General features: G+C 38.0%; 1 protein-coding gene across 2 annotated transcripts; it reads left to right on the top strand.

The window, feature by feature from the left end:
- Positions 1–633: 633 nt before the first annotated feature.
- TRA2B (transformer 2 beta homolog) lies at positions 634–20074 on the top strand. 2 transcript variants are annotated; one of them, XM_055408751.2, is made up of 9 exons: positions 634–833; positions 11940–12073; positions 13127–13289; positions 14333–14521; positions 16746–16861; positions 17162–17245; positions 18424–18483; positions 19178–19251; positions 19657–20074. In XM_055408751.2, the coding sequence occupies exons 1-9, from the start codon at positions 798–800 to the stop codon at positions 19665–19667; spliced, it is 867 nt and encodes a 288-aa protein (XP_055264726.1). In that variant the 5' UTR covers positions 634–797; the 3' UTR covers positions 19668–20074. The 2 variants fall into 2 exon arrangements, with proteins under 2 accessions (XP_055264726.1, XP_055264734.1); XM_055408759.2 differs by having other exon boundaries at positions 19181–19251.
- The last annotated feature ends 4322 nt before the right edge of the window (positions 20075–24396 follow it).

Below are 24396 nucleotides of genomic sequence, written 5' to 3' on the forward strand. Positions count from 1 at the left end.
TAATGTTTACTCCGAGACACCACTACAGTTGTACGTCTAACCACATCAGTTTTCAAATGTATGTTTAACAGTTCTCCCTTACTAGACTAACTTCCTCGGGTTAGGGATCGTGCTTGATTTCAGTGCATCAGGATCTGGTAACGTAATTTGGTATTTGACAGATGCTCACATGAATGGATTTCAGGTAGGAATGATCCACAACTGAAGCTACAAAAAAACCTAAGTAATGCACGGAACCCTGTATACGAATATCTGCCCTCTGCAACCAAATAAAGACACAAAAAATGAATAAAGCGGAAGCAAGAAGGATGGGAGAAAACGTGGGTATCTCCTCTCTCCATCCTCCACCTTCCACAACGGTTTCCCTGGAAAATTACAGAAGCGAGAGAGGCGTGGAGGGTAACATCACTAACCCCCACGGCGACCACCACAGAAGCGAGCCACGGCGCTCACTTTCCCGCCTCAAAGAGACTCGGAGATGGAGTTCGCGCGGCGCGAGGGGTGGGGCTTACGTCACATCCGGCTCCGGACGCGCCGCAGCTGGAAAGCGAGGGCCTAACGCCGAGGGGCGGAGCCAAGAAAGCGCGCCCTCTGGGAGGGGGTGGGGCCGGGTTAAAGAGCGCCGCGTCACGTCCGGGAGACTTAGAGCCCAAGCGGAGGCGGCGCGGAGCGTTTCGGCTCTCGGAGGATCGGGAACCGGTGTGTGGTGCGAGGCTGCGGCGGAGCCTCTACACTGAAGACGCGAGAGTTTGGCAGCTTCGATTGAAGCACATCGAGCGGCGACAGCAGTGGAAGTCATGAGCGACAGCGGCGAGCAGAACTACGGCGAGCGGGTAGGTATCGGTGGTGCAGGGGGCGGCTGTGTGGTCCCAGCTTCTTGAATCTCTTTCCAGGCCCATCGACCTCGGGCCGGGAGACTGGGGTGACTTTGGCTCCGAAGTCTGAGACCGGGAGGGAGGCTAGTCAGGTTAAGAAACCCTGGTAGTATTGTCCTTATACGTGGAGGAGGCCGCCGGCGGGTTTAGGTTGCCCGGTACTCGAAACGGCGGTTTTTTCCGTTATCGGGAGGGAAAGATTAAAAATGGCCGCTGCGTCCCCTCGGTGGTGGGGGAGGGGAGCGGTATCTCGTTTCGCCGTTGCTCTCCTGCGAAGCCTCGCCGCAGCCATCTTGGACTGGCGGGCTGGGCGCACCGCCAGAGGCACAAAATGGCGGAGGCGCCGCGCGACAGTTTGCAGGCCGCGGGCGGGGAACGGGGGGTGCAAAGAGCAATGTTCTTCAGGGTTTATGCTCAGCATTTAGGTTAAGACAGGATCATATTTTGGACCTTGAAAAGATGGGACTCTAAGGTGTTCTTGGCGTCTTTAAAGATGGCAAACTAGTCTGACGTAGACTTAAGTTCTGGGCCCGTTAGAGGGATTGCGCGCGAGCTTTGTGTTCGGCCTAAATGGCGTGCTTTTCTTGGATGCCGAAAGGGCTGTTAAACCGCAAATAGTTATCGGTAACCACGTAGATCGCGAGGTCGCTGAGGTTTTCTTGCAGATCGAGTAGATTTTTTTTTCCACGGGATGGTAAAGGAGAAATTGGCGGGCAACAATTTTTGGCGCCGTTGTTTCCTTTGTTTTGAGCCATACCTAGTTTGTGAACCACGAATTGTTTGTGCGCTTTTTAAAGTTTCCACCCCAAAATGTGGAGTTTGGTGAGGACTGGATAAACTGCAGAAATAAAGTTCCCGGGCTTAGAAAAAGCATAATATAAAGCTTGGTTGTGGGTCCGTGAGTACTAAGACGCAGAAATGTCAGCCTTGCCGGAATCTTTTTATCAGGTAAATCTATTCGAATATTTTTGCAAACTTAACAAATTCTAGGTGATTTCATTACGGCGTTTTTGACAGGAAAGATCTTAGCTCTTGGAATCTTAATTTATTGTGTAACTTTGGGGCCAAATCTGATAAATTTGGTTTGAACCAATCAGTCCTCGCCTTTACCTATGCAGATGAATATTGGCTCTTTTATCCTAAAGACGATTAAATTCCAGTCAGCAGTGTGTGTGTGATTATCGTTTTAAACTCTTTGGTGAGAAAGCTTTGATCAAGCTTTTTAACAAGTTGTTAAAACTGGGCTATGGTTTCCGCAAGGAAAATAACTGGAAAGTAGGTGTCGGTGTTTGGATTGGAAGGCAGGTGATAATTTCAGTCATCAGTTATTAAAACAATTTTTGGGTACGTTTTGAGAATAAAAAAATGGCTGGTTTCAGTGGAGGAGCTCTCAGTTAAATTAACGTAAGTTCCTTGTGTAAGTTCGTGAGAGGAAACAATCGCATGGATTGGGTCCTGGTTTGAGACAACTCGAGGCATGATAGTCCCACTAACCAAGCTTTTGAATTGGTATTTTCTGTTGATAAGGATATACATCCTAGTTACTTCACAACCTTGTTACATAGGGTTATTCAACAAACTTACGGAGGAAGAGAAAATAATAAAAGTACATGTTATAGATTGGTGTTCTGTCTTAAACGTCTTGACTTGGAAGAGATCTTTGAACTTCGACGATGTGGAATACTTCCACATTGTTTTCTTTGTTTTGTCTGTAGATTGCTCTCCGGTTGGTTTATTGGAACCTGAAGTAGTTAGACTAGACCTAAAACAAACACTTTGGGACTTCCAAAGAATGCTTGGCAAAACATAAAGCTCAATGAAATAGTTTAAATACAATGCCACAAAAAGCATTAGGTAGACCAGTCAGGTCTGATTGGCTAAAAACCTCCTTTTGGAAGTGCCTGAAAACAGCGGGAAAGCTGTTGCGTTCAGGATAGTGATCTTGTACTTGGCTGCTATGAATAGTTTATCAAGAGCCTGAAAAATTACTTTAATTCCACTCTAAGATTTCTGCCATGCGGGAGAGCCGGTTCGATCCCTGGGTTGGAAAGATCCCCTAAAGAAGGGAATGGCAACCCACCATGGACAGAGGAGCCTGGCAGGTTGCAGAGAGTCGGACACGATTGAGCGACTGACATAATACATTTTCAGACCTTACAAATTATTAGTGGAAATCACTAACACTAATCAGCTAGTGATAATGTAATATTAAAATCTCATCAGCTGAGGTCACTCATCACCAGCTCCTCGTGGCCCTGCCGCCACTTTAGAAATGTGTTTTTTTCTCCTCTTAGTCCTAACCAGACCGGAGTAGAGGAGGTGAGAGCAATAAATCACCTTCATTTCGGTTGTTTATAGCGTTTTTACTTATTGGGTGAATATTGACACTTAGAGATGTGGTTCTTTGTGTTCCTTTGTTTTAAATGTGCAGCTAAGGTGCGTTCCTGAATTTTTGTGGTTTGTTGGACGCTTTTCGGTTACTGCAGACCGTATCTTTTATTGGTATCGGGATTTTTCATGTTTTGGTTAGTAGATTTAAATTGAAATGTTTCTGGTGAGAGCTGACTTCCCTGGTCTGGCCAAACCCACGTTAAAGTATATTACTCATTCGAATTCAAGTTTTTTCCAGTAATTCCCCAAAATTTCTCATTTTTTTTTTTTTTTTGCAGAGAAGTTGGCTAGCACCTTTGGAAAGAAGAGGTGGTTTTAGATCTGTTATGTCAAGATTTGGGAGAATAAGAACATGATAGGGTCCTGTAGCCAAGTGTAAAGGTGTATGGTAATGGGGAGGGAAATGATAAATCCTATGGCCTAATTGTGTTCACAGTTGAGGGTGTGGTGAAGTTTGGCCTTGGCACTGGTTTGATGCTCTACCCTCATATAACTGTAACTTCTTTTTTTTCTACAATTGGGTCTTTACATAGAGAAACCAGTAATTAAGTAAGGAAGCAGTATTGTACGGACCAAGTCTTTTTAATTTGTCTTGCTGTTAAGATTATGATACATACTCTGGTAGAGTATTGCTTATTTTTGCGAAAGTACTGGATTTACAATGTAGATATATTACCTTTAGTCGTCTTTGTAGAGATGAATGGCATCTGTATACCATCCCATCAAACTGCCTTTCATACTCTGCAGTTTGGCCTCTTCTGCTTAATCTTGGGTTGTCTTTTTTAATTATTAGTAATTTTCAAAACTGAAACATCTCAGTCTTTTTCTTCCCAAAGGGTTGTAGCCATTGCACCAAGTTCCTTAAATAGAGGATTAATTTTGGGTGGGAGGAAATAGTTTTGTTTCAATTTGAGTCTGGTAAAAAGCAACAAGTCTCTTGAAACCGAGTTGAAGAATACTTTTGGTGGTTTTAATTAAGAATGATTTAATATTGTGGATATGGTCCAGAATTAGAAGGTGGCACTTTCAAACTGAGAATACAAGTGGTTGCAAGGTAAGTACTGGTTTTGTCCAGATTGAACAGGAAATCAGATGTTGAGAGATAATGTTAAGTGGAATTTGCTTTGTACAGCCTTTTCTATTCTTTAATAAAATCCCAGACCTAAATGACAAGTATTAATACTTGCATAGTTTTTTTACATTTTGCCCAAGAGGACAGGGCTACAGCTGTGTATATCTTTTGAGCCTTAGCATGTGTGTTATATTTATTTTTTTAACACATAACTGCTATATTTTCTCATAAAATACAGTGAATAGGTGGTGGCTGAAGTTGGGGAATTTTAAGTGTTTTGCTTTTTTGAGGGGTGTGGGTCACACAGAACAGAATTAGGTATTGTCATTTAGTCTTATTTTTAAGCGGGGGAGGAATTCTTCATTACAGAAAATTAGTTTTCAAGTTCTCAAAAATCTTTGAATTGGGTTTTGGAGGTTATATTCTGATTTTTATCAATACGATTGCTGAATATGACAACATGGATGAGGACCCATTTCTTTTGCAGTGATTTTTGTGCTGAGATAATAGACTTAAAAGTAGTAATAAAACATAGTTGGCATTTCTGCTGGAAAGTACTGAATGTTTATGAATGTAAATTCAGAGTATACTGTTTTTGCAAGGGATCTTTTAAAATCATGGGGTTAGACTTGATTTAGGCTTGTCATGATAGTTTTTCAGAACATATTCTCAGTCTTTGAGGATTTTTCTATCCAAACTTCTGGAGAGTTTAGCTGCAGAAAGAAAATAGACTTTAATGTTGATATGAGCATTGATTTTTATAGCATAATCAATGAATTCTCCTTTGCCCGTCCCAGTTTTTAAAATATTATCTAGTCAACCTAATGAGTTTGCACTTATTAATGTTGCATAAATTCCAATTATAACCGCTAGAATGATTTTAACAAAAATTGTGTTGGTGGTGAGACAAATTTCTGCTTATTTCTGAGTGGGACCTCTTAATATGTGTTTAACATTAGCCCAGTAGTTTTATCTTCTGGTTTTATTAAGTGGCCACCTCAACTTAGCTGAGTTTGAAGAAATCTAATACTTACCTAGTAGCTTTATTTTGTTCTTCAAATATAAAGAAGATTGGGAAGGGGTAGTGAAGTAACAGCAGGAAGGCATTCATATTGGAAAATTGTCATATCTAGAGCTTTGGCCTCTATTCAGCATTTTCTGAACCTTAAGCCCTGTATATATATTTAAAGTTTAGGAGGCCTTAAAGGAAACCTGCTTGGGCATTCTGATTCCATGATTACAGTTGTGCTGCCAGTAAACATTTCCCATTGCATTTTAGTGATGGATATTAAGAGAGAACAATTATTGTGACTCCCTTAAGTAAAAAGCTTTTTAAATTTTTTTCCTGGATTAAATAAGCAATAATTGAGTTTGAAAAACTAGACTGAAGATTATGCTTACCCTCTTAGAAAAGACATCATAACACTTCCATCATAGCCAGGCATGGTTGTCTTTGTGATCAGATAGGTATAAAGGACTTCTCTTTTTTTTTCTTTTCCTAAGGAAAGTTTTATTTTCAGGAAAAAACTAGGAGAGGAAATTGACAGTGAAGGAGCATAAAGTGTGAAGTACAAGAAAACTAGAATGTTTTAGGAGAGCAGTATTTTGTTTAGGATGTTCAATAGACACTTCAACTTATTGATCTTTTAAGTGATATTGAGTCTTTAATAATTTCAGGAGGTGAGCTGCAGTTTTATCCACAACGTTGCCACCTTTAAAAGTAGGGTTGCTCCTTTGGACTGCAGAAGATTTTAATAATCATTGGGGGGCTGGATTTACCAAAAATTCTTTGAAAACACCACAGTTGGATTCAAGTTTGCTCTGCTTCCTTCACAGCTCCTTGCATACAGTAGTTGGTTGATTTGATTTGGTCTTTTTATGCTTTAGTTGAAGCTAGTAAGTTGGGCCATTCATATTATAAAATCTCATTAGGGCAGTTTTCTAGGGGTGGGTTAAACATTAGTCCAGATTTTCAAATTCCCTGACGTTGTTTTCTACAGGCTACTTTTTCAGTTAAAAAGTGTGACATTAAATACATATCTTGACCTTAGTCACAATTTGTAGACCTATTCAACCCTGAGCCTTGTCATCATTGTGCAAATGAATTGTCCGTGCTTTTCCTTTCTTGCACTTTTGTATTAATGTGTCATTTTTTGACTAGAGATGTGCTTTTGACACTTAACATACTTTCTATTGATGAATACAATAAGAAGTGTGAAATGTAATTATAGTTCTTAATGTTAGATGAACAGTAAATGTTCAGTTACGCACTTCACATTTCAGTTTAAGCATGATAAATCTACATGGAGTAGACAAATGAGATTGACTATATTTTAGAACCAGCAGGAAACTAGTTTCAGATTTTTGAGCTGCGTATTTTAGTTTTTCTAAAAAATCCAAAGCAAGAGGGATTTTTTTTTCTAGTTTCAGTTTTGGCACTGGCTTTTATCCTGGAGTTTTAAAATATTCTTCATCCTGTTCTTTTTCTATTAAGGTTAATGTTGAAGAAGGAAAATGCGGAAGTCGTCATTTGACAAGTTTTATAAATGAGTATTTGAAGCTCAGGAATAAGTGAAGCTGAAATTTGAAAAAATAAAAGAAAGAATGCATGCTAATTATCAGACCAGAAGTCCCACTTGTAGAATATTGAGCAATTTGTGTGAAGTGGGGAAGATGAAAGAAGTCAGAATTTGAAACGGAAGAATGAAGAAAAGAAATAAAAATGAAGTTAAGATAAGAAGTAATCTGGAATCAGAAAGCACTACGCTAAGTAATTACTAGTCTGTTTATGTGTCCCTGTATATTTTGCTAAACATGCATGCATTATTTGTTTAATAGAAGAAATATATACAGGGTAAAGAAGTGCCTTCCAGGGGAAACGTTTAAATTAGGTAATTCTAATTTTAACTTCTTAGTTAACTGATTGAAATGCAACTTTTTAAAAAAATAACCCTTTGTAGTCAAATAGGAGGCAGGAATGAGCTCTCCAATTTGGGTAACAGCTGGTTTCATGTTGTCTCCTGGATTTTTCATCTCTGACATTGCTGGTCCTGGGGCGTGAGTACTTCCAGAATTGAAGTAGGTGGTCTAGGCCACCCTCTCTGGACTCACTGTACTGACCCCTATCCTTCAGTACAGAGCAGTATAAGAATGTTGTAAGTTTGTCAAAGTTTTCTTAAAGAATGTTACCAGGATGGTTATAGAACCGAACCCCCAGAATCCACTGGACAGGATTGTTCGTTTTGGCATTTATGAAAATATTAATTTCTTTTTAGATGGCAATAGTGGAAAACTATGACCATTTAGGCCCTAACTTTAAGATGCATGTGTGCTAAATTCACAAGATTATTCTTAATTCTTTCTGTTTAATGCTTATTCCAGTTGAATGACTGGGGTTACTGCTAAAAAGTTGTAGGGACTTCCCTTAGAATGAGATAGGTCATTTAAGTGAACAGGATACCTAACTGAACAGTGGCAGTAACAGTAAGTGCCTAATTCCCTTTTCTCATTTTCTGCTATTAACAATTTAACCGTTAAAATAGTGTGAGAGATAATAGATCATAAAGTAGCTTTGTTTCTGGTTCTCTACTCCTACCACTTACTGGAAAAAAAGACCCAAACGTTCTGTCATTTCCCTTTCTATATGCTTGTTTTAACTGAATAGAAGAGTCAAGTGATTGGTGCAGCGTTGTTACTTTCAGCTGGATGGGGAAAGTTCATGTATCAAAATAATACCCAGTAGAAGGCCACCAACAGATAGCTTCTACCCTATCGGGAAAAACAAAGGCTATCACTTCTCCCTGAAATTAAGATAGCCTAAACTTTGAGAGTCTTTGAACCTCACAACTCTTGGGGCAGTGTCTTAAATGACTTTTTAGAGGAATTCATTTTCTGATACTTCAGGGCCTATTTGTGTCAAATTTGTGCTTTTTCAGTTCTGTATCTTGGAAGCAGAGGGTTACACCCATTTATAGTTTCCATCATTTGCCCTGATAATTACTTTGTAGAACTTGCCACATATAAACTAATAACATTAAATTGGTAGTGTTAGTTTTGCATTCTGATTTACTTACAGATTAGGCTGAGGCAAGAGATGTGAATGGATGTTGCATTTTTATTCAAGCTCATTGATTCTTTTATCAGGAGACCTGAAAAGTCCTTGGGGTCTGAAAGAGAAAGGATCTTAGTCATGTAAGGGGAAGAAGCAGTTTGGAGTTTGATTATATGGCAAAAGCTGGAAAGGTGTAAAGCAAAAGTAAACATTGATGCTAGTGGACCATCTCATCCATTCAGGTTTTTGCCGCCCTTTGGCCAAAGCATCTTTGAGTCTGAGAATGCCTCTCTCCACCTCCTGCCTGGGTAGTGGGGGAAACAGACTTATTGTCCTGGGGCAGGTGTAAGGTACGTGCTCTCAGGACGGCTAATAAATGACAGGGAAGGGAGGTGGGGGCAGAGAAGGTGACAGAAAACAAGGTTTCAGTAAAATGACTGTTGAAAAAACGAGATAAGAAGCATAAAACTTGAAATTAAGTCAGTGAGGCTTAAGCATCACAAATATGTATGGTGTTTATTAAGAAATGCAGATGCCCAACTCCAGACCTACTAAAATGAGCTCCAGTTGGGAATCTATTTTTAAGTGCTCGGTAGGTTTACTACACATCTGTAAGAGCCTTTGTTGAAGATCTACTTTATTGCATCTAGTTTTTAAAATATGTGAGAAACCTAGCAATTGGATGGTTATTCCTACTTCTTTCATCTCTTTCAAAAAGTTTTTTTAAGATTCTGTCATTCTCAGAATAGGAGCTGCTGGTATTTTGTTGGAAGGCTGAGTTTGTTTTTCCCTGATGTGTTCCCTGTTGATTAGTACATGACTAAGATTCATTTTCTAAGAACTTGATTCCCTGTGTGGTTTTCAGGGAATTTTTGGTTGTGTTGTTCATGTTAACTTTACATTTATGATCCTTTTCCTTGAGGTATTGGTAGGGTTTTAATGTGTTAGCATTGAAGAGGTTTGTGAGCCCTGAAAGTGGTCTTTGAATTTTTTGTGTGTTCAGGGGCTTTTCTAGCTGGTTTTACAGATTTAACCAGGGACCAAGGTTTAAAGCTAACTTTATGCCTTTAGATTTGGCCTTCTAGACAGGCTAAATATCCTTGCATATGTTTCCAAACCAGCCAACATAATCGCTGTTAAGAGTTTATTTAACTTTAAGACTATCTCTGATATGAAAGGTAGGAGGTAGAGACACTGCTTCTGTGTTAGCCTAACAAGTGTCAGTACAGAAGAAGACTTAGTGTTCCAGTGGTTTCTCCTATTCCTAGTCTGAGAAATGATTGTTCATAAAATACGTCTGCATATAGCCAGTTAGTTTTAGAGGTTGAGTGAAAAGTCTTATAATTTCACAAATACTGTTATTTTTGATCCTTGATCTGCTAGAAACCTCATTAGAGTTTATTCTGAGGCTGTAAGGACTTTCTTTTCCTTCTTGGTGAACAGATTGGTAAAGCACCTCAGCTTAGAATAGGGCTTTTCTGTTTTACTGAAGCAAGAGGCTTACAAGAGGCTCTTGACTTTCTACTCTTTTTCAGATCCCTAGATGAACTGATTTCTATTAACTATAATTATTTTATTGGTAATCTTTTAATTCTTATTGTGAGGCACCCATATTCTCTCCCTGCTAGAGCAGATTGTTTTCTTTTGTTTCCACTAAAGATTGTTTCATAATCTTTCCATGAAGTCATCTTTCTAGCATTGGAATAAACAAAGGTGTTAGAATCCCTCTTTCTACCTTATCTTCTAGATTAGTTTTTGCCTGTTAAATGATTTCAGAAACTGCATCCCCAATTTGAGAACCTTTTTATCCCAGGAGAGAATTGTGCTTTTAAATGTCCAGAATATTTGCCAGAAGAAAGTCAAGGGGTTGTTAGTTGGGGTCCTCAAAGCCGTAGTGCCTCTTTTAAACATTCCTTGGTGATAAAAGTAGCTATTTTCAGTAATTAGGGAGGTCATCTTTTACTTTGACTCTCTTTATTAACTCATGGCAGGAAGGAGAGTAGCCATGTTTCATGCCACTTCACACCATGTTTCCTGTGACTTTGAAATTTAGAGTCATTTTGGGTATAGAGACCAGAATTCATTTTGCCCACTGAGTTACTCTTATCTTGTTCTAAACTTTAAGCCTTGTTTCTTCTGTGTAGCATGTAAGCTTTGTCCTTAAGCATCATAGGAAAGATCTTCCGAATTTTCTCCACTGTTGTCTAAGTCACAGAACGTATTCCAAAATGTTTTGGACTGTGGTTTAGATGAATTTTCTACCTTTATCTTTTAAGAATGGCTGGAGTGTTTTATTCTGAAGGTCTACCGCACAGGGAGGTCTCTTGTGATAAAGTTTTACGCCACTTCAACATTGATTGTTACCCCTACAGTGACTTAACTGTAATGTTGATTCCTTTTGAGTCTAGCCATTTTTATTCTGTGTTGGGCACAAAGATTCATGAGATTAATGCTTTTAATTTGATGAAGGTGGATAACCTGAAATGTTGTCTTGTTTGATGATACCTTGGTTAGCTGTCAGACTGAGTTAATTGTTGTCTTTTCCACTATTTCTATTCCTTTAGCTTTTAATTATATGTCTTTGGTTCACTAAACTAGTTATCCTGTTTACCCATTTCTTTGCTAGTTCCTTTTAGAGATTTTGTGTTTGGACAACCTACCTACCAGCTAGTGATAGGGGAAAGCTTAGGTATAAAGTATGTATCTAGGTTTTGTTGTTTACATACAGTTCCTGAACTTCCCTTCCTGAACCTAGATTAGGAGCCTGTGATCTAAACTGTTTCAGCTTTAATATATCCTTTTTGTATGTAACTTTTCCAGCTGCTTATTCCCAGTTTCCCATCAGTTGGCTCTGGCTCATCTACACTTAGCTGAGGAAAATCTCTGGTACCCTCTTAATTCTTTCCTTTGCAGTTCATTCACTGCCTTTCTACTGTGGCTTCATCTGGTTGCTTTGAGATCCGTAAGGGCTTCCTACATAGTTGGATGGACAGGGTCTATACAGATCTAGTCTCCTTCAAGCTGGTCCTTACTCTCTAGGTTTCTGTCTTCCTCTGTGACTTGAAACAATACTGTCCTTGTCTTTTTCTCCACTCAGCAATAAATAAAAGTTGAAAATAAAGTAAATTTTACAAATTTCATAGGGTTTTTTTTTTTAATTGATGGCAGTTTGATTGAAATAATAGGTATGAGGTATAGGTGTCATAGTTAATAAGGTTCTTTCTCACCCTAGTCTTTACGGAGTAACATTCCCAAAACAATCCTTGGGCAGTTCCCTTAACTGCTTGGCTTTGGCACCCATTTCTGAAGAGAGTGGGGTCAGTTAACTCTTATCCCTGCTCCCCAAGAAAGGTGGAAGTTCAAGTTAATTGGCTTATGTCAATTGGAGCAACGTAACTATTATACCAGGTATATTCAGTTCCCGCCCTTACCTATGTTTTCTTATCTTGGAAGGGGATTGCTTTCCCTCACCATTTATCTCACCACAGCTTATTTGTTTTTAAAGTTGCCCAGAAAGTATACAAATTAAACTTTTGACATCTACGTGTAGGAATCCCGTTCTGCTTCCAGAAGTGGAAGTGCTCATGGATCTGGGAAATCTGCAAGGCATACCCCTGCAAGGTCTCGCTCCAAGGAAGATTCCAGGCGTTCCAGATCAAAGTCCAGGTCCAGATCTGAATCTAGGTAAGAAAGACTGTCTTGGGATTTTCTTGTTACTCTTAGCTTTCAAACTGGTGTGTGCTTTTGTAAACTAGGAAGATAGAGAGGGTTAGATCATTTGTTGGCTTATTTAATATTGGTACTAGAAATGAACTTAATTGTTAAGTTCTAGGAGATAGAAGACTTAAGTGGCTAAGAGCCTGGGCTTTTGGTGTTAGGGTTCATATCTTACCTCTGTTTTTTTCTGGCTTGGGCAGATTACTTAACCTTTTCAATCTTAACTTCCTTATCTATAAAAGATGAATTAGCAATAGTACCAGTTCTTCAGAATTGTTGTGAGGATTCACTGAGTTTACGTGAACTGCTTATTAGTATGGCAAAAAAAAGACTGCAGAGCATTGGCTTTTAGTAACTGCAATTCTTGATAAATAGGTTTAGTCTAGTATGACAAATGTACTATAAAACAAAAAACCTTACTTAACACAGCACTTTTTTTTTTTTTTTTAATGTTCAAGTGTAGGCTATATATCCTGGTTTGCCCAGGTCAGCCCCAGCTTAATGCCTATTGTCGGGCATAATTAACAGTGCCCCTTTCTCTCTTACACTGTATCTTTCCTGGTTTAAATGACAGTTAATATGATCACTGTAGTTAAGAGCAACTGGTTGATTTTAAAACACTGCTGGATAATACTGCTTGTAATGGTGATGTTATCATAAGTGAATAATGGGCATAATGCAAGAAGCTTAAAAAGAAAGGATGGTATTGTGCAGGGTAAAGGTGAGCACAAATCAGGCTAGTATGAAATGTTTCATGTTTTATGATTTTTAATGGATACTGTGTTGTTTAATCTTAATTATTTAAGATATGATGGAAGGGAGCTTTAGTTAGTGATGGTTTTGGAACTCTTCCTAGCACAGAAATGACAATATACAAAAGAAAAGTATTGATCCCACTATATACCTGGATTGTGTGTTTTACCTTTTGAAGCTTAATTTTAGAATAAAGTATTGAAAGAATTAAAAGCCATATTCTACTGTCAGCTATTTAGTCATAACCTTGAAGCCTTTGTTTTTCAGGTCTAGATCCAGAAGAAGTTCTCGGAGGCATTATACAAGGTCACGGTCTCGATCCCGGTCCCATAGAAGATCTCGTAGCAGATCTTACAGCAGAGATTATCGAAGACGGCATAGCCACAGTCATTCTCCCATGTCTACTCGCCGGCGTCATGTTGGGAATCGGGTAAGATGAAAACAGTTGTTTTTGAAGCAGGAAAACAATTGTTTTTGAAGCAGTGGACACTGTATGAAGCCACTTTATAATTAATGTATAATATATTCCCCTCTGTTTTTGATGTTTTTCTGTAATTATTTAAAACTGATACTTTTGATGGTGGAGCTTTAGCATGATCTCTCTCTTAGAGCCTTTTCAATTTGGAGATTTTTTTTTTCTTTTTAAAAGATAATCTCCTATATATGGTCTACATTTGAGCTGTTGATCACATTTAAGATACTGTCATATTAACAGCACATCAAATAAAAAATTCTCTGTGCCTTACGGTTAATATAGTTAGATCATATATCTATGTTCCATATCTATGTTCGAGTTTTCTGGGTTTAATATGCTTTAAAATACGCTATGATTTTCCCATTTAGTTTTAAGCAAGTTTCTTTACAGTTTTAAAGCTTTGCTTGTTTTCCACCAGAAGTTACAAATGAGGTGGTATTTAGTGTGTTCCTATCATGGTTTTTATTGAATAATATACAAATAGACTTATAGGGAGTGTATGTTTTTGAAAGTGGGGTGGAATTTGATTATAAAATTTGTGTGCGAAGTAGTGAAACCTTTAAGCAAACTCATTATGGCAGCTGGGATGTCAACAACATTTAGTTATCATTATTATAATTGAAGCTGCTTAATAGCTATTTAAAAGTTTGGTACACATCTGTGGTTTCACTTGTACGTATATTTGAACACTTAATGATTCTTCTATAGAAATCAAGCTGAACATAACCTTCTGTATCTCTTTGGCAGTTTAGAGCTTCTTATTGTGTGAGTGGTATATCTTAATTCACCATTTTGAAGTTTTACTTCTCTTGCCCCGGCTTATGGAGACAGTAGTTCTCTGCATACATGCTTGTGGTGCTGATGTAACATTACTTTTAAAATACAGTGTTTTATTTCATTGTTATCTTTTCATATTAGTGACAGTTTTTTTGGGGGGGGGGGGATTGATATGTGATGCTTTTTTAAAGTTTTTTTAAAATCCATTTTTCTATTTTTAGGCAAATCCTGATCCCAACTGTTGTCTTGGAGTATTTGGATTGAGCTTGTACACTACAGAAAGAGATCTAAGAGAAGTGTTCTCTAAATATGGCCCAATTGCTGATGTATCTATTGTATATGATCAGCAATCTAGACGTTCAAGAGGATTTGCCTTTGTATACTTTGAAAATGTAGATGATGCCAAGGAAGTAAGTAAAAGTCATGTATCTTTGTGTAAAAAAAAAAATGTATATACTCATGCTTTCACTTTTACACACAGAGTCTTATTTTTAACTATTCTTCCTTGGATGACTTTTGCTTTAGTAAGTCGATCAGTCATGTCAGACTCTTTGCAATCCCATGGACTATGCAGTCCATAGAATTCTCCAGGCCAGAATGTTGACGTGAGTAGCTGTTCCCTTCTCCAGGGGACCCAGGAATTGAACTGGGGTCTCCTGCATTGCAGATGGAGTCTTCACCAGCTGGTGAGCTACCAGGAGAAGCCCTTTTAGTATCTATATATAGCTTGATCTAAACGAAATGCATTCTTCTGGGAATACATACTAAAGTTAATGTGGAAATTTCGAAGATTGGTAGCATAACAGAAAAGTGACAGTTTGGTTCTAAATTCCAACTCAGTCTCTTCCACCATTTTATTTGAAGTAAATTCAAACATAGTCAACTGTTTCCAAATGTGTGCCTACATACAGATATTTCTAAAATAGAAGAAGATTAATACTCCAGTTTGGAGTATTTAATGAGTATTTACATCAGATTACTTTCTAAAATGAAATAAAACATTAAAAAGTGATAAAGCTATGACTCAGGAGAAAGGAACTGGTTTTGAATGTATACTGGCAAGTGATTTTGTTTTGAATGTTGAGGTAAAACATAGGAAGTAACTTTTTTCTGGCCTTGAGGCTTATGGGATCTTAGTTTCCCAACCAGGGATTGGACCTGGGCCACGGCAGTTGGATCGCCGGGTTCCTCCCTAAAATTTTTTTTTTACAGAGACTAAAGTAAAAATTTCATGTGTGACTCCTGGCCCAGTTAAGAAATTTGAACTTCAGATACCTGGGGATGATAGCTAAAGTCATCTCCAAGGACAGTATAAGGAGGGGAGAATCTTGAGAAACTTAATGACAAGCCATCTGAGGTTAATATTGAGATTAATAATTTTGAGCTCTAAATAAAATTAAATGAATAGAGTAAGCCCATCTACTAAAGGAAGAATTAAAAGCTGAATGCAAGTGGTTATAATATAAGAGATTTAAGGAATGCTTTAAGATGTCATTCAACTTCATTTTGGTAATAATTGATGTGAAAAATATAAATAATATTTGTCCAAGGTTACTTATGGGATCAGCTTCTTGGTTTCTCTACTTTTTGTGTGCTACAGAACCACAGTTCCCTTTCTGAAAGATAGTATATTTTGTGTCTAAATCAGTAATGCCAGAAACTGCCTTGAGGCTTAGGACAGTCAAACTAGAAAACAGCATAATTGGAATTAGAAATCTAAATTCTATTTAGATAGAGAGGTTTCTCTTTAAATTGTGAATAAACTGCTATGTCTTTGGGATGGGACATTGTTTTAAGTACAGTATATTTTCATTTTAATGTTTGGAACTATATGTAATTCAAGCTTTTCTTCCAGCTGTTTGCTTCCATAGCAGGGGTCCTCAAATTTGTAAAGGATTAGACAGTAAATATTTTGGGTTTTGGGAGCCATAAGAACTCAATGACAGCTTTTCAGCCCTGCCATTGTAACATAAAAGCCATATAAAACGCAAATTAATGAGTGGGGCTTTGTTTCAGTAAAACGTGGTCACTTAATTTTGAATTTCATTTCTAATGAAATGCTAGTTTGACCCCCCCCCCTGCCCCACACACATACCTGTTTAAATTCTTAGCTCATGGGTCACAGTTTGCCAACTGTGTACTTTTATAGACCTATCTGTTCCGTTCCGTCACTCAGTCGTGTCTGACTCTTTGCGACCCCGTGGACTGTAGCCTACCAGGCTTCTCCGTCCATGGGATTCTCCAGGCAAGAATACTGGAGTGGGTTACCGTTTCCTTCTCCAGGGGATCTTCCCGACCCAGGGATTGAACCCTGGTCTCCCACATTGGAGGCAGACACTTTAACCTCTGAGCTACCAGGGAAGCCCTTTATAGACCTATAGGCACTGTCAAATCTGTAGTTGGTACAGTAATTTCAAATGTTTTGTGGCTTAAGTTGGCTCTCAAGGGTGGCTTTTTTTTTTTTTTTTTAATGAACTTTTCTAGGTTAGCTTTCGTAAGTAAAGATTTGATAGGCAGAAAAATCTATATAATGTTCTGGCCTAACTGAAATATCTAGTTGGGTTTTATTTATAGATAATAGTTAATTTGGGGCTTTGTTCATGATGTATATAACAACTCACATATGTTTTGAAGGCAAAAGAGCGTGCCAATGGAATGGAGCTTGATGGACGTAGGATCAGAGTTGACTTCTCCATAACGAAAAGACCACATACTCCAACACCAGGAATTTACATGGGGAGACCTACCTAGTAAGTTTGTTTTCAAGATTGTTAAGATATTGACAGTTCACTTTAAGGCACAGGAGGCTTTTGGCGTTTCCAACTGACTAAAACTTAAATTCAATATAAATATATTCAGTAGAAACATTCGGTTGGTATGATAATTCTGATGACATGTAATAGATCACATCCTACTTTTATCATAAAGAAATGCCATATATTTGACATTGCTGGGTAATTAAATGATTCTCACCAGACCAGTTTTCCCACACTGGGAACTAGTAAGTATTAACGTAGGTAAAACCAAGTTTGTATAAATCTTATTCACAGTGGCAGCTCACGCCGTCGAGATTACTATGACAGAGGATATGATCGAGGCTATGATGATCGGGACTATTACAGCAGATCGTACAGGTATGTTAACCAAAATACAAAGTTTTTTAAGTTGTTCAAAGACAAATCAGCTTTAGTTGCAACATAAAGCAGCACTATTTTAGCCTTTGATTAAGGTATTTACCTTTAATATTAAATTGGAGATCCGGAGTTTAAACTGAATTTTTTTTTTTTTTTACTGTAACTCAAGGCATGCACACTAAGATGCTTCACTTGTTTCCAACTCTTTGTGACCCTATAGACTGTAGCCCACCAGGCTCCTTTGTTCTTGGGGTTCTGCAGGCAAGAATACTCGAGTAGGTTGCCATGCCCTCCTCTGGGGGACAAGTCACAGCATTTGGATCTTAAATTGCCCAACTAGGGACCAAACCTGTGCCCCCACTAGGGAAGTCTCTGAATTTTATGGTTATACTTTTTTTTGGTATGTGTATTTTTTAAGCACCAGGTTATAAACCAATGGGACAATAAAATTTACAGACCATACTTCAGGGTCCCCCCCCATTTTTGTTTTTTAAAGTGAGTTTCATGAACTGATTTTGAATATCATTGCTTTATAAAGCAATTTTTTGGTAGCTGAGGAATTGTGTTGAAGGGCAGGGCAAATTGATTCTTGGAAAAATCTGAAGAAATAATTAAGGACTAGTTTGCTATAACAATGGTAAGAGGTTTATTATTAATACTAACAAAATTGAACATTTTTCAGGAGTTGATAGGGGAAAATGCTCATGATACTAGGAATACTTTGGAAAGTAAAAATGAAGTAAAGTTCTCTTATTTAAGCAACAGCAGGTAATCTAGATCTTGCATTGTTTGTCAAAATGTAAATTGCATAGTAAATATTGACCATAACAGTTAATCCTTGATACCCTATTTTGGAGTGGTAGTGAGCTGTTGTCTTTTTGCACACTATTCTGTAATTTTTAGAAAGTTGACAGTCCTGACATTTAGCACTGACAAACTTTCTTAGGTGGCATTTCTGTACTGACATGTAGGGGATTGATTTGTGGAGGCTGCAAAGATTAGAGTACTTAATATGATACTCATTTTAACCACCAGGGAGAGCTCTATGTCAGCTTGTAAAGGGGTGGCAAAAGCAACTCTTTATTGCTTAAAGGAAACTAGCTTTCACTTCTGTTTTAATTTTATTACATGAATTGTGCATTTTGAAAACTTAAAATGTTTGTTTTCTGCCTTCACAGAGGTGGAGGTGGAGGAGGAGGAGGATGGAGAGCTGCTCAAGACAGGGATCAGATATACAGGTATGGCTAGGAAAAGATTTAAATCTATACAATTGTAGAATGGCTCACATAAAGATATTTGTTACTCATATTTTGATAAATTATAAATGGTATTCACAAAATTTTATAAATGAAAAATTTATAAAAATAATGTAACGAGTCAAATGACAATGTACATGGCTTAATTTGTGTTTATAGAGATTGGGCTTGTACTTATTATCACTCAGTGGTACCATTTTATACCTTAACATGAGAGATGATGGCATAAACTAAGAATCCATAATATTTTAATCTTATTTATCCCTAATGGTTTCGTTAGCTTGTTATAAGCATTTCAGAATAAGCAAGTAATTATTCAAGTGTATCTTAACACAAAACTAAATCACTGAAGCACTATGAATGAAATTTTGGGTGTTAATTCATAGGGTGTGGTTAAAATTAGTGGTAATGATTTTTTTCTTCTCTAACCCAGTTTAAATTTGTTAGGTATAATGTTAACTAGAAGATGATCAGTGGATCAGATTCAACCTCTTTGCTAGTTAGAGGAGTTTTTTGGTACTGGGCCTGATAATGTGCTTCATTCTCAGGACTAAAACAGACCTTGCTACTGCAGTGTTTGAAAGTCAGCTGAGGGTCTTTTAGTTTTGGAGACTGATAAAGGGATCATAGATGTGTGATCTGTAGCGTCTTAGATGGTCTTGATATTTGTTTACAGAAGACGGTCACCTTCTCCCTACTATAGTCGTGGAGGATACAGATCACGTTCCAGATCTCGATCATACTCACCTCGTAAGTTTTTATTTTTATATAGTTTTGTTATAATAGTGTGACTTGCTATGACTTATGGAAACCACAGCAGATAATGGGTTGATTCAATTAGTATTTCCTCAATTTTTCTATATGGTTCAAGGAAGTATATGAAAACAACCCTTGGATCTTACTCTTGTTGCTAATTAAAATAGTACATGTGTATTTTTTACAGCTTAGAAACATTTTTTGAGTGACCTTAGCTTTCAGATTGAGTTAGATAAACTCCCAGCTATTTCTGTTTAACATTGTTTCGGCACTGTGTGAAGGTTTTCACAAGAGAATCTGGTACATAGGAATTTCCTGATGACAGAAAAGTTTAAAATTCTCAATGTTAAATGTATGCACTTGAGTATTGATGTGTATGTCTTTTTTTTTTTTTTCTAGGTCGCTATTAAAGCATGAAGTTGAAGACTTTCTGAAACCTGCCCTAGAGTTGGGATATTGTTTGTGGACAATATTTTTTATTGTCTCCTGTTTAAAAAGTGAACAGTGCCTAGTGAAGTTAGGTGACTTTTACACCTTTTATGATGACTACTTTTGGTGGAGTTGAAATGCTGTTTTCATTCTGCATTTGTGTAGTTCGGTGCTTTGTTCAAAGTTAAGTGTTTTCAGAAAAGTATGTTTTGCATGTATTTTTTTACAGTCTAAAATTTTGACTGCTGAGAAGTTTCTATTGTACAGAACTTCATTTAAATGGTTTTTCTACTGAATCCAGGGTATTCTGAAGATCGAAGCCTGTGTGTAAAATGCTACCAAATGGCAAAAAGCAACAATAAAGTTTGGTTTTTACTTTTCTTTCTAACATATCATATCAATGCTTAGCAGAACTGTTCAGATTAGATTGTCAGTAGTAAATTAAAGACAAAAATGCCCGTTTTCTCCAGTCCATGAAACATACCATACTTAATATACCTGGAATTAAGTGATAAAATTACGCTCTGTAACTCTATACTGCTAGTGTTAAAAACTAAAGATCTTTCAATACAGCAAATGCTTACTGCTTATATAAATGTGAATTTGTCAGCCTTTATGTAATCTGTATTATATATAGCAGGGAATAAGATGAGTTACACAATGTATGCCTTAAAAAGGCTATTTCTTAAAGCTGTTACAAGGGGATAATGGTATTTCAATTAGCTATCAGCAAGTGACAATACATTCCACCACAAATGTATTCTTGTTCTTCTAGCTTTTAAGACTATATGGAAAAACTGGGTGCTTCAGAGTTTTGAGAAAAAAGAAGGGAACACTACACCTGTGTTGTGGATGATCTGAAGACTTTGCCTGTTCATTTTTTAAATATTACTTTCAGGTCCTTTGCTTACCAAAGGAGGCCCAATTTCACTCAAATGTTTTGAGAACTGTGTTTAAATAAATGCAAATGAAAAGAGTAAAAAGGCTGGTAAAACTCAGTTTATAGAGGTTTTGTTTTAACCTTGCTACATAGAGTTCTTTTATAGTTTTTGTCCCTTATACAGTATTCCTTGGACTGAGATGTATTCTTTCTGTTAAAATTGTTTTAAATAGATAAATTTTGTATTCCTGGAAAATACATTTAAAGTAAGTAACCAGGTCTTGGAATGAACATCTCCACTTGGGGATTATATTATATTAAAATATTCTCCACACTTAACCCTGAAGATGCCTGAAATGAACATTTTTCTAGAATATTTTCATGGTTAATTCTAGGCAGGTATATAAGTTTATTAGCCTGCTGACCCTTGTATTATTACTTACATACAAATACTCTGTCCCGTGTACTTGAAGGGCATGGCAACCCGCTCCAGTATTCTTGCCTGGAGAATCCCATGTACAGAGGAGCTTGGAAGACTACAGTCCATGGGGTAGCAGAGAGTCTAGACACGACTGAAGTGACTAAGCATAATATGCTTAGGCTGCATCAATCATAATGGTGTAGTAATTTACCTTAGGTCAAACAGCAATTAAAATACCAATGCCAGGATCTGAACTTGATCAGTCTTAATCTGTAGTCTGTGCTGTTAATCACGATGTCATTTAATCTGGGTAACCAGATGAAAAATACTGGTAATGGAATGTTAGGTGCTTTTATTACCAGGGTGAGATGGGCTGAAGAGTGGTGAGAATCCTGTTCTGGGATAGCAAGTAGTAAATCTTGGTGTATTATGATGGTGGTCATCTTGTTTGCAAAAGTGTTTCGTAAAAGCCATAAAACTATATAAGCATATGAATTTTGAAGACTGCACATGGAAGCCAGATACAGAATTTAGTACAGACATATCTCTTTAAGACTTAAACTATAACATGTAAGTTTTATTCCTATAATTAAAACTTTTGCACTTAATTACCAACCTTTTGAACCCTTTGGAGCTCCTCAGAATACTTTCCAAGTGTATCTAGTAAGCTATTGCTGCATAATCATTAAAACTCAGGCATACTACAAAGACTTTGCTGCTATTCTCAGCCAGGCTCTCACTCATCTGTAGGACAGCTGAGGTTGACTGATGGGACTACAGAGACAGGTTCACTTCACACTGCAGATTTGTGAATCTGTTTCACATGGCTCAGCCTCCTTGAAGTAGACAAACCAGAACACGTTCCTCCCACTGTGATGTGGAAACACAAGTTAAGTACCTTTCAAGCTTTTGTATTAACATCTCATAGGCAAAAGCAATTTGCCATACTGGAATATGTCACTTTGTCAGTTTCGCAGCATGCAGACATGTTGGGATTATATCCCAGTGGCAGCAGGATATTCCCCAAACAGTCCTGCTGAGAGGCAGAGCCCACCTAACCTTGTTCAGTTGCTGAGTTGTATCCAACTGAGACCTAGACCTGGTGGACTGCAGAAATCCAGAGTTCTCTGTCCTCCACTATCTCTGGAGTTTGCTCAAATTCATGTCTGTTGAGCACCCCTGTCCTTTTGTCTTCAGTCTTTACCAACAAGGTCTTTTCCTATGAGCTGGTTCTTGGCATCAGGTGGTCCACGTACTGGGATCAGCATCAGTCCTTCCAATGAATATTGAGGCTTCCCTGGTGGCTCAGTGGTAAAGAATCTTCCAGTGCAGTTTCAGTCCCTGGGTTGGGAAGATCCCCTGGAGAAGGAAGTGGCAACCCACTCCAATATTCTTGCCTGGGAAATCCTATGGACAGAGGAGCCTAGCAGGCCCCAGTCCTTGGGGTTGCAGAAGAATTACCCACAATTTTGTGACTATACGACACATAACATAGACACCCTAAATCCCAAATACTTCTTTAGCCATCCTTTGCATTCAGAGTATTTCTGCAAAAAGTGCTTGCACAAGACTTTAACCAGTAACCCTTAATCCCAAGAAGCAAGGGGCAGGAGCAAATTGAGTTAGAGTGGGTAGGTGATAAAGAGTGCCTTATGTCAGCAATGTGTGAAATGGATGCAGGGGTGGACCTGAGGAGTGGAGAGGTGGTTCTGTCTCTAGCTGAGATTGTCTAGTATTGACAGCAGTGGATAGGTTGTGGTATCCAGGGTTTGGCAGTGGTGAAGACTTCACTGAACTGACTCGCTGGTGTGGCTTTGGCTGTTACACTTCCTTCATAGCCCGGTTCTTTCCTCCTGCAGTCTACAATGTTCTTAAAAATGGACCCCCCAAATTCTCTTACCTGCTTGTCATCTGGCATTTTTTGTTTACAGTCAAGTCTTGACAAATTTCCTTGTCATTTGTGATGCCTAATTGGTAGCCATCTCTGTAGTCTGAATTTATAGTCCTAATACATTCTTCACTACACAGTGAATGTTTTAAGAGGTAAATAAGATCACATCATCCCTTTGCTTTAAAATCCTTCACTGAGTCTTGCATTTAGATATAAATCCAAACTTCTTAGTGATCCGCAAAGACCTTCACTATGTAGCCGCACAACCCACTGGGTCTCTCCAACCACATCTCCCAGTTTTTCTTTTCCATACTAGAAGCAGGAGCTTCCTCAGCTTTAGTAAATTGGAATAGAAGCTCCAACAAACTAAATTTCTTAAAGTAAAGCCGCTTATGTTCAGGTTGATTTACTTTTTCAATACAATGGATATATAGTTTATTAAAACTAGAAGTCACCAAGTTCATAAGATTCTCTTCCTGCAGAAGATTGTCCCATTAGGTAATTGTAAAAAAAAACAAAAGCTCTCGGCTTCAGTCTAAGTGCGCTATTTGAATTTAAAGGTTATCAAATGGTTTCTAGTTTTTCGTTCAGCACATAGGAGCTTGGAAGTCACCTTTCCATCCTAACAACAAAAAGCTAAACAACAAAGTCAACAGCTGTTTTTAGATTCATAAGAGGTAAGGTCATGGGGCAAACTGCTGCCTCTCGAACTGGAGACAGGCAAGTAAAATCTCAACATACTGGAGCAGAAACTCACAAGTAGAAATCTGAAGAAAACAGTACTATGGCCATAAGGGAATCCTCACAGTTCTGTGAGCTTTGCCAGCTCAACTGATTTTTCAGTGAATGTTGAGAAGTCCTCTTGTGCTGTCAGAGGAAGAGGAACCACCAGGAGATTCCACCAGAGCTTCTGTCCCTCTTAAGATGGGTCCCAGGAGAAACTAACCAGAGCCCAACAGGCTGGGATTTTATCAGAGCCTCACTGACCTGGAACAAGGAAATACTCAACTCGAGCTTACTAGCCATCCTGTCCCACCTAAAGGGAAGGAGTTGAGTGGGGAGGATGATGCTTAGAAGCACTTAAAAGGTTCACAGACAGGCACAAGCCCAAAATGATACCAATCATGAGTACAGACCTTACCAATACCTGATGCACACATTACCAAAGGCTTAACAGTTTCTGAGTGTATTATGTCTAGCTAACACCAAAAAAAAAAAAATACAAGGCATATTAAAAGCAAAATTAACAGTTTGAAGAGAGAGCAAGCATTAGAACCAGACAGGGATATGGCAGGGATGCTGGAAGTAACAGACTGGGAATTTAACTGTGATTAGCATGCAAAGAACTGTGATGGATAAACAGCATGCAGGAACAGATGGGCAATGCAAGCAGAGATGGAAATTCTAAAAAATAAAAAACAGCAGAAATAAAGAATGCCCTTACCAGTCTTACAGGACATAGCTGAGAAAATAATCACTGAGCTTAAGGAATTCATAGAAACTGCCAAACTGAAACTG

This window comes from Moschus berezovskii, chromosome 1 (assembly GCF_049115385.1).
Source record: "Moschus berezovskii isolate FMDL1 chromosome 1, NW_MosBer_1.0, whole genome shotgun sequence".
Lineage (NCBI taxonomy): Eukaryota > Metazoa > Chordata > Mammalia > Artiodactyla > Moschidae > Moschus > Moschus berezovskii.

Bases quoted from the DNA above. Each gene is read 5' to 3' on its own strand.
- TRA2B (XM_055408751.2), top strand. From the start codon at position 798: ATGAGCGACAGCGGCGAGCAGAACTACGGCGAGCGG. The intron at 13,290-14,332 runs GTAAGATGAAAA...TTCTATTTTTAG, and splicing joins GGCGTCATGTTGGGAATCGG to GCAAATCCTGATCCCAACTG. The intron at 18,484-19,177 runs GTATGGCTAGGA...ATTTGTTTACAG, and splicing joins GACAGGGATCAGATATACAG to AAGACGGTCACCTTCTCCCT.